The sequence below is a fragment of the Schistocerca americana genome, chromosome 6 (genome assembly GCF_021461395.2).
Source record: "Schistocerca americana isolate TAMUIC-IGC-003095 chromosome 6, iqSchAmer2.1, whole genome shotgun sequence".
In the NCBI taxonomy this organism is placed as follows: domain Eukaryota; kingdom Metazoa; phylum Arthropoda; class Insecta; order Orthoptera; family Acrididae; genus Schistocerca; species Schistocerca americana.
Window position 1 is genome coordinate 305,542,329 of NC_060124.1, and position 15,400 is coordinate 305,557,728.

The window sequence follows — 15,400 nt, forward strand, 5'->3', positions numbered from 1 at the left end:
AATATATTGCTTCCCCCTACTTATACTTCCCGAGGAGATCACGAATGTAAAATTAGAGAGATTAGAGCGCGCACGGAGGCTTTCAGACAGTCGTTCTTCCCGCGAACCATACGCGACTGGAACAGGAAAGGGAGGTAATGACAGTGGCACGTAAAGTGCCCTCCGCCACACACCGTTGGGTGGCTTGCGGAGTATCAATGTAGATGTAGATGTAGATATTGTGGCAAACGGAAGAAGTACACGTTTTGCCTTTTCAACAAGGGGTTAGCATTTCTTGTTATCCAAACGGATCCAAAAGTGTGAGTAACCGCCAATGTCAAAACTTGATTTCAAGGTAGGGTCTGTGGCAATTTCTATCAAGTCATATTCATTTGATGATACAATGTTCGGCTTTTTGGATACAGTGAATGGGTTGACCACCCATTCAAATTTCTGGAGCTTCTCATCTTCAGCTGTTGCAAAATAATGCTCTAAAAATGACATCAAGCTTCGGAGATGTTCCAGGATTTGATGAAACAAATTCTTCCCAAGCGCCAATGTTTCGTTTTTCAAAAACTCCTTGAGAAGAGGAAAACTCTCGACCTGCCCCTCCTCGAGACTCTCTGCCCAAAAATTGATTTTCCTCTTGAATGCTCTTTAAAAAATCATCCAATAGGCTGTGTATTTCTGCACCTGTTGTGTTGGCAGGTAGTGGTCTGCACAATAAGAGGACCTCCTCAAAACATACAGAATATTCATAATGGACAAAAGCCAATAAAATCGTTAATCCTGCAACATCAGTGTATTCATCTTTCTGCAGAGGAAATGAATTGTGTTGGATGCGAGAAACAAGAGTGTCTTTCACATCATTTGACATGTCAACAATGCGTCTCTTGACAGTATTGTTTGATAATGGCACCGAAGATACAAGCTTTACTGCCTTTTCGTCTAGCATGCAAGAAACAATATCATTAACACACAGCTTTATGAGATTTTCTGCAATGGTATGAGCTTTGCCTGTTTTTGCCACTCGATAACTAACCAAGAAAGAAGCTTTTAATGAATTTTCGTTAATTGCTTTTACATGAGTTTTCATGCAATGTTGAGAAGCAGTTAGTTCAGCACTCTTCCTTTTGAAAAAATCGATGTATTTAGCCTGGAAATCCAGGTGATTGGCTTCGAAGTGATGGCGCAATTTAACTGGAACCATTGAACTGTTCGGAAGGACTCGCGCACAAATTACACACTGAGCTTTACCCTCCTTTGTCTCCATAAAGCCCATTTCTAAATAGCTTTCGTTGTACTTACGCTTCTTGGTTATTCCACTTCCACAGGATATTACAACCAATGGAGTACTTGCAGCATTTTCACATAATAAATCCGGCTGTGGAGCTTCTTGTGATTGTTCTTCCTCTGGTCGTCCTCCCTCCTCATTCATTTCAACTGGAAACTTACCTTGTTGTGAAGGCGATGGAGAAACTGCACCCTTCTTCAATGATCCTGACTTCAGCCACCGATCCATGTTAGAAGTAATAAACTGCTCAAAAATCGACTTATGAAATAGGTAGTGCACTGACAAAGCAAGTTTAACATTTAATGATGACCGGGGCTGCATGCGTGCCAGCGAACGCTGTGATTGGTCGACAAAGCTTGCTCCACGCATACGTAAAAGGTTTCAGTGCGTCTAGCGCCGTGAGCCGGCGCGCAAATGACCTCCGTATTGTTGCAAAACAATCGATCAGAGAAGCCACATTCTCCGGCACTAAATTGTGTTTGCGTTCTCACTGTGAGAAGGATGTATGTTGTGGGGTAATGCTGCCTCAAGGTGGGAGTAGAATGTCAACAGGTTGGACATTTCATACCACCTCCAGCTGCAACCCCCTGCCACCTAACCACCCCCTGATCAACCTCCAGGAATTCCTTATCGCAAACTTGGCCTCATCATCCTTCCCCAGGTCTCTTGCTAAACACTAATCTTTTGATAGAAGAAAAGATAGCAATACATAACCTGAAAATAGATCCAAACCTAATCATCCTCCATGTGTATAAAGGCTGCACCACTGTTGTGTTGAGACAGAGTGACTACCTGTCGGAAGGCACCTGCCGACTGTCTGACTCCTCCACCTACAAGCTCTGCAAGAGTGATCCCATTCCGTAAGTCCAATATAATCTCCAATCCCTACTGAAGTCCATAACCCCTTGCATCCACACCTCTGTCCACATTAAACCCACTAATCTCCAACAGTGCCTGCATTTTAACAGTTGCCATCCCTTACACACCAAAAAATCTGCAGTGATGAGAACTACTTTGCCCAGTATGCTGAAGGCCTCACAAATGCATACATAGACAGGCAGTATCCCCCAAACCTAGTCTACAAACAGATTTCCCGTGCCATATCCTCCCACCACCCCCTAGAATTATCAGCCACAAAGGAACGGCCCCTTCATCTCCCAGTATCACTCTGGACTGGAAAAACTGAACCATATCCTTTGCCAGGGCTTTCACTATCTATCTTCCTGTTCTGAAATGAGGGACATCCTACACAAGATCCTTCCAACCCTTTTTAAGGTGGTGTCCTGTTGTCCACCGAACCTACAAATCTTAGTCTATCCCTATGCCACTCCCATTCCCACTCCCAACCCCTGTCAACAGGGATCATATCCATGTGACAGACCAATGTGCCTACCCTATCCATCCACGTAGCAACTCCTATCCCAGTCCTGTCACTGGCTTGTCATACCCCATCAGAGATCAGGTCACCTGTGAAAGCAGCCCTGCCATCTACCAGCTGTGGTACAAATACTGTGGCCTTTTACATTCATATGACTACCAACCAGCTGCCCACAAAGATGAATGGCCTCCACAGAACAGTTGTCAAGAACAAAGTTGACCATCCTGTGCTACAACATTGAGCTGAGCACAGCATGCTCAATTTCAATGGTTGCTGCACAACCCAAGCCATCTGGATCCTTCCCTCAACCATCAGCTTCTCTGACCTACACAGATGGGGTTTATCCTTACAACTGATCCTGCATTCTTGCAATTGTCCTGGCCTCAATCACAGTTTCCCCTTCCTGCTTCCTTTCACCCCCTCCCAATTCGTGTACCTACATTGCCTCCAAATTCCTCTTTCTCTCCTATTTTTACATTAGATTCTCGCATTTTTATGTCCATCAGTTTTGTAGCAAATAAAATAAATTAAAGCATGGAACTCTGTTGGTGTATGATGTCCAGTAAGGAGACAGAACGGCTTCCACATGTTGTTGTAGAAGCTTACTGAGTAGTGTAGAATTGCTCACAAATGACACTACACATCTTTGTGTAATAGAAGTAGTCACTTAGACCTGTAGCTGGTTGGAAATGAAGTTTTTCAGAATGGTATTCTTATATAAAACATTATGTGTCAGATCTGAATAAAACCTCAAGATTTCAACAGTTGCAACCGTTAACTTTTACAGGAGCAACTGACATGATGGCTGCTGCTGTGGTGCCTTTTGCAGCCCATAGACAGTTTGTGATTGGTTGGTGTGTCTCATGCTGCCATAGATTGTGTCAACACCTGCACTGGTGGCGGCGGCATCACTCGTAGAAGCATAAACAATGCAGTGAATTTCTCCGTATCTTCTCAGAGCTGAGAGGTAGCTTCTGTACTCCAGTCTGCAATGTCACATCCAGCAAAATCGATAGGATCCTGGGAATTTGAGACATAAGACCTCTTTCCTGATCACCTGAAAAGATAAGGTGCTGGACCCAGTTAAGGACAGATCATTACCTAAGGGTCCCTGAGGTTTATAAGATACCTTGTGAGGGCAGAAACAACTGCATTGGATAGTCCACCTGTACCATTTCCAACCACTGTGCAAAACACCAGTGGTACATTAAAATCAAGAACAGCCTCACAAATTAAAGGCTAATGAAACTAGAATCTTGCTCTTGCTTCCACATACTGGGATTCTGTTGTGAGAGACTGTAGAAATTGGAATGTACATGAATAACTTCAACCAGGACAGTGGATGTAATCTTTGTGGAGTTGGATGCAAGCTCTCAACACTGAGAAGATACAAATAAATAATTTGCTAAGTTATTTACACTTGTATGGGAGCTGTGGTGCCACCAATGTAGATGTTGACATAATCTATGTCATCATGACATAATGACAATGCAAGCCAACCCATCACAAATGGTCTATCATCAATAAAAGACTACCATAACAGCAGCCATGAGTCAGTTGCTCCTTACAAAGATGATGATGGTGACTCTTGATAGCTTGAGGTTTTACCCAGGGTTGACATAGCAATAAAATTGGAAATGATCTGCAGCTGTTTCTTAGGCGTTGGAATGGTCCGTTCATTTGGCAGTCTGCAGTTTTCATCCGGAGCATTTCTGAAAATAGTGTACACAGGTACTGGGGTTGCACAAAAATATGGAAACACTGTGAGAAATGCATTCTTGAACATAAATGCAGATGCTAGCCAAGCGTGCAGGTTGTGCTGTTGTATTTGATCATGAACAGTACTTGTGCAGTGTCCTCAATGCATTGGAAGTGTCAGTCATGGTCAGAACAGTGAGATCTATGTGTTGAGTGACCATGACAGTCAGTCATTGAAGAGGATTGTGACGAAAATTAGGGGAAAATAGCTGCAAAAGTCACTACAGAACTGAATATCTTACTTGCAAAACCTGTCAGCACCAAAATAGCACAAAGGGAACCCCATAAATAGGAAATTGTAGGGCAAGCGAGAAATCTTGAACCGCCCGCCAGCGATGCAAATGCTCGTAACAGAAGAATATGATGCTGGAGCCATAAAACCTGGATTATGGAACAATGGAAAAAAGTTATTTCGTTGCATGAGTCTTGTTTCACACTGTTTGCAACTTCTGGACAAATATACATCCCAAGAGTGAAACATGGTGGAGGTTCCGTAGAGATTTGGGCAGCCATATCATGGTATACCATGGGCCCCATTGTTACTCTGCAAAATCGCACCATTGACCAAGATATGTGACCATTTTTGCCAATCAGGTCCATCCCATGATAAAATGTTTGCTCCCAAGTAGTGATGCTGTGACCTAAGATGACAGGGCCCCTGTTCACAGAACTTGCATTGTCCAGGACTGGTTTTGTAAGCATGACGACGAATTGATGCATCTCCTGTAGTCACCATAGTCAGCAGATCTCAGTATTATTGAGCTGTTGTGGTCTTCTTTGGAGAGAATGGTGTACGATCACTACCCATTTCCATCATCATTACTTGAACTTGCCACTATTTTGCAGGAAGGATCTTATGAGACAGTCTTAAGAACCATACAGGTCTGTATTTATTCATCCTGCAATGAGTGGAAGCTGATTTGAATGCCTACAGTTTCCCTACACCGTATTAGAGGCGATAATGTGCTGTGTTTTTAGTGTTTCCATATTTTTGTCCACCCACTGTACATGCCCACTGTGTTGTCACAATTTCCAAATTGTCACAACTAGCTTACCTTATTAACTCCAACAATGCATTCTCTTCCGAAGTTCAGTTCATACTTGCTTAAAGATTTTTCAAAAGATTTTTGAAGTGTTGCCTGTTATTACTCAACCTACACTACACACTGATGTAGCCGTCTTATATGGTGTTTCCTGGCAACTTTTACAACTATGCAGAAGAAAGGAAAGAAATCGCCACCTGTACATCATCAGTGATGTAACAACATGAAGTGATATTTTCTAACAGTAGATATTGCTCTTTCTGAATTAGTTCCATCTATACAGTTTATTTCTGAGTGCATGTATTTGTGCTTAGTAATTCTGTCATTTTATAGTAGTCAGTAGGCAGTTACTTGATCAGATAAAAACAAAAAACCTGTATTAGAGATAAATGCAAAATCAGTAACATCAGCTTCTCTGCTTCATCATAACTGTAAATTATGGAAAACTACTTACTGTCTTCTAGAGGAAATATAGTTTCTTGATGAAAAATATAGAACTTGCAATTGTGTTGTTACAGGGAACTGGGCTTACAGGAAGCCATGTACATCCAGAAGGAAGGTGATGCTACCTCTACATACGAGAGAATAAAATCTTTGCAAGAGGAAATTGAAAATTACAAGTATGTATACATTATTATTACTATTATTGTTGTTGTTATTACATAAAATTGTATATGCAGCTCTGAGGAAAAAATTAAATAACGTGTCAATTACTTTACAAAGTAAACATTATTAAAAAGAGTAATTTTTGTTAAAGTAATTGTGTAAAAGATAATATAAAACTTTTCAGATCTGCAGATTTGGGTGTTTGCTGCCTGCTAAATCTAGAATTAATATTAACTAGGCTATTTTCTTTAAATGATCACCGTAATTATGTATTGGGAAAATTGCAGCCTGATTAGAATGCTAGTCAAATATAGACAGAAAAAATCTGTTTTCCAAGCAGCAAGATCCAGTCATAGAAAATATAAAAAAATCTAGTTTTTTAAACCAAATTTTCATTCACACAGCAAAAGGGAGAAAATGTTGGGAGGAAACCAAAGTAATTGGAATTAAAGAAAGCACTCAGAAATCGTAGGTGATGAGATAGACAGCAGGGCAGTGCAAAGGAACAATCAGTAATGAAATACTAGACAGTGAAAGTATCATAGAGATGCTCATGCAACTTCAGTGGCAGACACTCCAAGAGACATATTGTACATCATGGTGTGGCTTACTGTTTGAACTCAGCCAGGAGCCAATTAATACGTTGCTGCCCTCTACACACATCTTGTGAGGAGACTGTGAAGGTAAAATTAGATTGCAGGTCATACAAAAACTTATCAACAGTTGTTCTTCTCGCACACCAGTTACGATTGGGACTGGAAAGGGAGGAAATGACAGTAATAGACTAAGAAGTCTCAGCCACATAAAGTAAAGTTGTCTGCAGATAATAGATGTAGACACTTAAATAAAAATGTATTTGAAGACCTTAGGGCCTAGAAATTATGTAATGAGCACTAAATGTCTGAGGGCTAAAGTAGTTGCCACCTGAGGGATAGTGTATGCTGATAATCATATTGTTGAGTGACATGAAACAAATATCATCATGGGGGCACACTGAAAATAAAAACTTTTATTGAAAAAATAGCTAGTAATAGAGATACCAAAAAGAAAGTAGAAAGCCATTGCTGGTTTAAGCTATTGCTAAATGGGCGATATAAACCAAGCACATGATGTGCAACAGTGTCTCGCATTTATTGCACCCAGAGTGGTAGCACATCAGTGCATTCCAACAGCCAGAGTAATCTGCTGCTATTATTATCTTTTCACCCAAGACACTGTGGCCACTGCCTCATTCCAGACCAAACTGGAAACTTCAAACAATGGAAGCTCCAGGTTGTAATATCAACAGTATTAGGGAAAGGATAGATTCCTACTCACCATAAAGATGCCATGTTGGGTTGCAGACAGACCAGATGAAAAGACTGTTACACATTGAGCTTTTTGGTCAAAGCCTTTTTCAGAAAGGAAACTGCGTACACATTCACATAAGTAAGCACATGTAATGTGCACATGACCACCAACTCTAGCAGCTAGGGCCGGAATGCAACTGTCATGTTGAGCCACAATCTGGTGTGGGGCCAGAAAAATGGAAGGATAGCAGGATATAGGTGGGAGGAGAGAGGAACACTGTCTAGTAGAGCATGCAAGGCTTAATGGAGGCAATAGAAAACTGCCAGGTGCAGCTTCGGGAGGTTGTGGAGTGGGGTTAATGGGGAGCAGAGACGAAGAGGAACAGAGAAAGGGAAGATGAACGGGTGCATTGGCAGGGAGTGGCACACAGTTAAGGTGACGGGATGTGAATAGGGAGGAGGTGATAGGTTAGAGGGGGCAGAAATTGTTTGGTGAAGAGAGTGGGGCAGTAGGTTACTGTAGGTTGAGGCTGGTATAATTTAGAGAGCGGAGAATGTGTTGTAAGGATAAATCCCATCAGTGCAGTTCAGAAAAGGTGGTGATGGAGGGCAGGACCCTAGATTGCCTGGATTGTGAAGGAGCCATTGAAATCAAGCATGCTATGTTCAGCTGCATGTTGTGCCAAAGAGTGACACCCTTCCCTCCACCATCAGCTTTCCTGAACTGTGCTGATCAGAGTTAACCTTACAACACATTCTCTGCTCCCGAAATTATACCTGCCTCAACCTAAAGTAACCTACTATCCCCTTACTCTCCAGCCAACAGTTTCCGTCCACTCTGTCCTACCACCATTAAATTAGAAGAATAAGGAAATAATTACTTTTGCCAGGAGTGAATGCACTGCTTATAACCTCGTGAGTTTAAACAGGAGCAGTCCTTTGTACAAGTTGCAGAATTTCTCTGAGATTGAAAACACTGCAAAATTTTTCAGTGACTGTGAATTTGTATGACACCACATAATTAACTAACTCCATGCAAATTGTATACTCTTTGCACATAGATTAGTCTGAAAGAATTAGACTGTATTCTGCACCACCCAGTCTTGTTTGCGTTGATGATGTGACTGAAAATGTGTTGAAGAATCCTGTGAAAAACTGTGAAATATCTGCTGTCATTTGAGTTTTCTTGGAGGAGTTAACCAACATTTTGGATGTAGCAGCATTTGCTGTTTGATGATCATATTCACCTAATGTATGAGCATTATGGAATATCTTCTCAAGGAATCATGACAGCCATGATGAATGCTCTTATAATTGTCTGGTGGTGTCATTGTCACTGCAGCTTGTTCCAGAGGTGCCTGATGATGTAAACACAGATCTGTTCTCATGGCTACTAAAAAATTTGCAGTAGGTAGGAAGAAAAGAAATGTTCTCACAAAATGTAGGTTAACTAAGCTGTTCTGTAATCTGAACTTACTAGAAAAGGTGGATTAATGTTCACACTTCAAATTAACTTCGTACTTTTCTAAGTCTTGTAATAATTTTCATATCACCTATGGCTGAACCACTAGTCTGGCATTTGGGGCAAGCAAGGTTCAAATCCCCATCATGCCATCCATTCTATTTTCCATGGTTTCCATAAATTAGAAAAGTGCACAGCTTATTTTACTCTGTATGTCCTCCATCTGTAATTACTCTATTTTTGATGTTATGCTAAATGCTAATCTTCCTCCATTCCCACTGATAAGAAATGGCATTTGCTGTCTGAGAGTTGCCATTGTTTCCAAGTGCACTAATGCCACTCTTACACGCTCAGAATTCGAGGTTAAATAAATCTAAACAGTCAGATATTTCTAAAATGCACGCCCAGGCTCACAACTGTCTCCACGTCCCATATTTCCCCACCCACCCCCACAGTTAGATTTTCAATGACGTTTTTTTGTGCCACCTCGTTTCACCTGAGAACTCTTAATTCCGGTAAAGAGTTTAACCATGTAGTTCTTAGAATGAGATTTTCACTCTGCAGCGGAGTGTGCGCTGATATGAAACTTCCTGCCAGATTAAAACTGTGTGCCCGACCGAGACTCGAACTCGGGACCTTTGCTTTTCACGGGCAAGTGCTCTACCAACTGAGCTACCGAAGCACGACTCACGCCCGGTACTCACAGCTTTACTTCTGCCAGTACCTCGTCTCCTACCTTCCAAACTTTACAGAAGCTCTCCTGCGAACCTTGCAGAACTAGCACTCCTGAAAGAAAGGATATAGCGGAGACATGGCTAAGCCACAGCTGGCTAGCCATGGCTAAGCCATGTCTCCGCTATATCCTTTCTTTCAGGAGTGCTAGTTCTGCAAGGTTCGCAGGAGAGCTTCTGTAAAGTTTGGAAGGTAGGAGACGAGGTACTGGCAGAAGTAAAGCTGTGAGTACCGGGCGTGAGTCGTGCTTCGGTAGCTCAGTGGTAGAGCACTTGCCCGCGAAAGGCAAAGGTCCCGAGTTAGAGTCTCGGTCGAGCACACAGTTTTAATCTGCCAGGAAGTTTCATGTAGTTCTTGTATACAGTACCATCTTTAATTGAAAAGCATCATTCAGCTTTTCTAATGGAATTGAGCTGTTTTGAAGTAATACAAAATATGAAACTTCCTGACAGATTAAAACTGTGTGCTGGACTGAGACTCGAACTTGGGACCTTTATCTTTCATGGGGAAGTGCTCTACCAACTGAGCTACCCAAGCACAGCTCATGACCCATCCTCGGAGCTTTACTTCCACCAGTACTTCATCTCCTACCTTCCAAACTTCACAGAAGCTTTCCTGTGAAACTTGCAGAACTAGCACTCCTGGAAAAAGGATATTGAGGAGACATGGCTTTGCCACAGCGTGGGGGATGTTTCCAGAATGAAATTTTCACTCTGCAGTGGAGTGTGCACTTATATGAAACTTCCTGGCAGGTTACAACTGTGTGCCTGATCGAGACTCGAACTCGGGACCTTTGTCTTTCGCGGGCGAGTGGTCTACCAGATGAACTACCCAAGCACGACTCACGGAGTCCGGTAGTGCACTTGCCCGCAAAAGGCAAAGTTCCCTAGTTCAAGTGTTGGTCCGGCACACAGTTTTGATCTGCCAGGAAGTTTCGTATCAGCACACACTCTGCTGCAGAGTGAAAATTTCATTCTGTAATACAAAATAGTTCATGCAAAGTAGTTCGTCCAGCTCATGTCATATAAGAGCATTCACAGCTCATCGTTTTGTGTCAAGATAACGAGTATTAAGTTAGTAGTGAGCATATGATTATGAAGATTAGTAGTGTGCCTGCATTGGTAATAGTCAATCGGTGCCTTGTCACAGACAGTGCCCTATTGCACTACATCCCAGGCTTTGATGTTTCAATCACAAAGCATGCTATTCTTTCTCCTGACATCATGACATTGGAGCTTCACGAATGGGAACTCGATTCATAAGATATTTTTAAGTCTCCAGCATCCATTTAGCACCACTTTACCCTGATCACCCCATATAATTTTTTATATACCGTCAAACGGGGTGATTTTGGACACTGGGGTGAATTCGGACAGTATGGCTTATTTGCTCTTTGCTTCTGCATAGAAACAAAGCGTTACTTATTTTAACATCTGTGCGCCAGTTATTTTAAGCACAAGATTGCATTTATTACTTTCCACAACTTTTATTTTGCGTCAGTTGTTTCCCTAGGTGAATAATTGACGAACAGTCTCAGTGTTAAAAATCCCTGCATTATCGTTAAGTGGAAACTTTCTGTTATTGCGCTGAGCGGGAAGTTATTGTAACCGTAATTGTCGACGCGCTCAAAAGCTAACAGCATTGAGACAATTTCTGTACTAGTTTGTCGAATTTCTCGTGCAAGGTTATAAAATAACGACGGTTTTTTGTTAAACTGTGTACTGTGTGGGGTGATTTCGAACGATGCCAAGAACGTATAAGAGCAAGAGAGGTGCTACAGTACAGTGTAATTATGACCTGGAACTTTTAGATAAATCTGTTCGTGGTATTCAGAGTGGTAAATTATCATACAGAAAAGCATGTGATTTGTATGGTATACCTAAATCAACCCTACAAAATAAAGTGCGGGAAGCACATCCGAAAAAAATGGGAGGACAGCCAGTGCTAAATAAAGAAGAAGAAGAAATGTTGAAGCGAGCTATCTTGAAGGCTGCACATTGGAGATTTCCCTTCACTAAATTGGATATTAGATATTTAGATAAAGGCTACCTTGATAAATCTAGCAGAAAAGAGAAGAAATTTCGTAATATCTTGCCAGGAGAAGAATGGGAGCATTTATTCCTCAAACGACAGAAGAAGATCTTTCCGTTCGCTTAAGTGAAAATAACTAAATGAGCTCGTGCAGAAGTGAACAAAGAGACTGTTTATTTAAATTCTTGCAAAGTAAAAACTTATCTGTAATATATAAAATTCATTATATCATTCCATATCACTTATTCGTAACAAAGGGCTCCCTTAAAATGTGTAAAATGTCACCAAAATCAAATAAAAAGCATGTAGAATTAAAAAAAAAGGCAGTAACTGTCCGAATTCACTCTCTATATACTGTAACTTTGGACAGAGCTTTAAAAAACATGTGTCCGAAATCACCCCAATCCATGGGGTGACTTCGGACACTTTATTTAACTGCCTCAGATAAATATACCTTCACATACACTTTCTGGTTCTGGGATATTTTATCCGTTATGCATATACCCTACCACTTTCATAACAATCAATTTAATCTAACAATATATACGAAAGCTACAATCAAAATAACGACAAAACCATCTGAAATCACTCCATTTGACGGTACTATTTAGTTCTTTATCAGCCTTATCATAATTTTCACTGTCATCACTGTCCATTTATTTATTTCCAGTTTTGGCCCTTCCATTTAATTTGGAATAAACTATTTCTTTTCTGTCCTTTACTGTTTCTTTCTACGACATGCTACCTTTTCGCCTTCTTCCAGTTTCTCTGTTGTCTCCTTCATCTCATCTGAGCTCTCATTTATCTTGAAATCTTCAGTTATCTGTGACTTGTGTGCTGCCCTCTGTGCTACTTGTAACTCAACTAGTTTTCAAATCTTATATTTCACCAACATGTGATAGTGTGTTTTCATTTCACACCTTTGCCCAGTTCTTCTGTGTATCCATTTCTGCATTTTTAATAACTTTCATGATTAATTTCCAATTATTCATTTTTCCTCAAATGCTTTATTTTTCCTCACCAAATGAATGAATCTCTTTCCAAAACATTTTTTTTCTGTTTATATTGAGTATTATTCTGTCTGCTGCCAGTTTGCATGTGTTATTTTTTTCTATCTATATATGAACCATGGACCTTGGCGTTGGTGGGGAGGCTTGTGTGCCTCAGCGATAGAGATGGCCATACCGTAAGGTGCAACCACAACGGAGGGGTATCTCTTGAGAGGCCAGACAAAAGTGTGGTTCCTGAAGAGAGGCAGAAGCCTTTTCAGTAGTTGCAGGGGCAACAGTCTGGATGATTGACTGATCTGGCCTTGTAACACAAACCAAAACGGCCTTGCTGTGCTGGTACGGGGAACGGCTGAAAGCTAGGGTAAAATATCCTGGAGGTAAAATAGTCCCCCCATTTGGATCTCTGGGTGGGGACTACTCAAGAGGATGTCGTTATCAGGAGAAAGAAAATTGGCGTTCTACGGATCGGAGTGTGGAATGTCAGATCCCCTAATCGTGCAGGTAGGTTAGAAAATTTAAAAAGAAAAATGGATAGGTTAAAGTTAGATATAGTGGGAATTATTGGAGTTCGGTGGCAGGAGGAACCAGACTTTTGGTCAGGTGAATACAGGGTTATAAATACAAAATCAAATAGGGGTAATGCAGGAGTAGGTTTAATAATGAATAAAAAAATAGGAGTGCGGGTAAGCTACTACAAACAGCATGGTGAACACATTATTGCGGCCAAGATAGACATGACGGCCATGCCTACTACAATAGTACAAGTTTATATGCCAGCTAGCTCTGCAGGTGATGAAGGAATTGATGAAATGTTTGATGAGATAAAAGAAATTATTCAGGTAGTCAAGGGAGACGAAAATTTAATAGTCATGGGTGACTGGAATTCGAGAGTAGGGAAAGGGAGAGATGGAAACATAGTAGGTGAATATGGATTGGGGGTAAGAAATGAAAGAGGAAACCGTCTGGTAGAATTTTGCACAGAGCATAACATAACCATAGGTAACACTTGGTTCAAAACTCATAAAAGAAGGTTGTATACATGGAAGAATCCTGGAGATACTAGAAGGTATCCGATAGATTATATAATGGCAAGACAGAGATTTAGGAACCAGATTTAAAATTGTAAGACATTTCCAGGGCCAGATGTGAACTCTGACCACAATCTATTGGTTATGAGCTGTAGATTAAAACTGAAGAAACTGCAAAAAGGTGGGAATTTAAGGAGATGGGATCTGGATAAACTGACAGAACCAGAGGTTGTACAGAGTTTCAGGCAGAGCATAAAGGAACAATTGACAGGAATGGGGGAAAGACATACAGTAGAAGAAGAATGGTTAGCTCTGAGGGATGAAGTAGTGAAGGCAGCAGAGGATCAAGTAGGTAATGGATGAAGGCTAGTAGAAATCCTTGGGTAACAGAAGAAATTTTGAATTTAATTGATGAAACGAGAAAATATAAAAACGCAGTAAATGAAGCAGGCAAAAAGGAGGAATACAAACGTCTCAAAAATGAGACCGACAAGAAGTGCAAAATGGCTAAGCAGGCATGGCTTGAGGACAAATGTAAGGATGTAGAGGCTTATCTCACTAGGGGTAAGATAGATACTGCCTACAGGAAAATTAAAGAGAACTTTGGAGAAAAGTGAGCCAGTTGTATGAATATCAAGAGCTCAGATGGAATCCCAGTTCTAAGCAAAGAAGGGAAAGCAGAAAGGTAGAAGTAGTATATAGAGGGTCTATAGAAGTGCGATGTACTTGAGGACAATATTATGAAAATGGAAAAGGATGTAGATGAAATGGGAGATATGATACTGCGTGAAGAGTTTGACAGAACACTGAAAGACCTGAGTCGAAACAAGGCCCCGGGAATAGACAACATTCCATTAGAACTACTGACGGCCTTGGGAGAGCCAGTCCTGACAAAACTCTACCATCTGGTGAGCAAGATGTATGAGACAGGCGAAATACCCTCAGACTTCAAGAAGAATATAATAATTCCAATCCCAAAGAAAGCAGGTGTTGACAGAAGTGAAAATTACCGAACTGTCATTTTAATAAGTCACAGCTGCAAAGTACTAATGCGAATTCTTTACAGACAAATGGAAAAACTGGTAGAAGCCGACCTCGGGGAAGATCAGTTTGGATTCCGTAGAAATGTTGGAACACGTGAGGCAATACTGACCCTACGACTTATCTTAGAAAATAGATTAAGGAAAGGCAAACCTACATTTCTAGCATTTGTAGACTTAGAGAAAGCTTTTGACAATGTTGACTGGAATACTCTCTTTCAAATTTTGAAGGTGGCAGGGCTAAAATACAGTGAGCGAAAGGCTATTTACAATTTGTACAGAAACTAGACGGCAGTTATAATAGTCGAGGGGCATGAAAGGAAAGCAGCAGTTGGGAAGGGAGTGAGACAGGGTTGTAGCCTCTCCCCGATGTTATTCAATCTGTATATTGAGCAAGCAGTGGAGGAAACAGAAGAAAAATTTGGAGTAGGTATTAAAATCCATGGAGAAGAATAAAAACTTTGAGGTTCGCCGATGACATTGTAATTCTGTCAGAGACAGCAAATGACTTGGAAGAGCAGTTGAACGGAATGGACAGTGTCTTGAAAGGAAGATATAAGATGAACATCTACAAAAGCAAAACAAGGATAATGGAATGTAGGCGAATTAAGTCGGGTGATGCTGAGGGAATTGGATTAGGAAATGAGACACTTAAAGTAGTAATGGAGTTTTGCTATTTGGGGAGCAAAATAACTGATGATGGTCAGAGTAGAGAGGATATAAAATGTAGACTGGCGATGGCAAGGAAAG

The 15,400-nt window shown here is 41.0% G+C and overlaps 1 protein-coding gene across 3 annotated transcripts in view; it reads left to right on the forward strand.

Moving 5' to 3' along the window:
- LOC124619938 (transport and Golgi organization protein 1) overlaps positions 1 to 15,400 on the forward strand; it is a 161,555-nt gene that overhangs the window by 113,606 nt on the left and 32,549 nt on the right. For all 3 annotated transcript variants that reach the window (XR_006980168.1, XM_047146587.1, XM_047146589.1), the window contains exon 12: positions 5,971 to 6,072. Coding sequence is in view for 2 of the 3 variants with exons in the window: in XM_047146587.1 (XP_047002543.1) it covers positions 5,971 to 6,072 (102 nt within the window). In the remaining variant the exon portion in view is untranslated. The remainder of the gene's footprint in view (positions 1 to 5,970; positions 6,073 to 15,400) is intronic.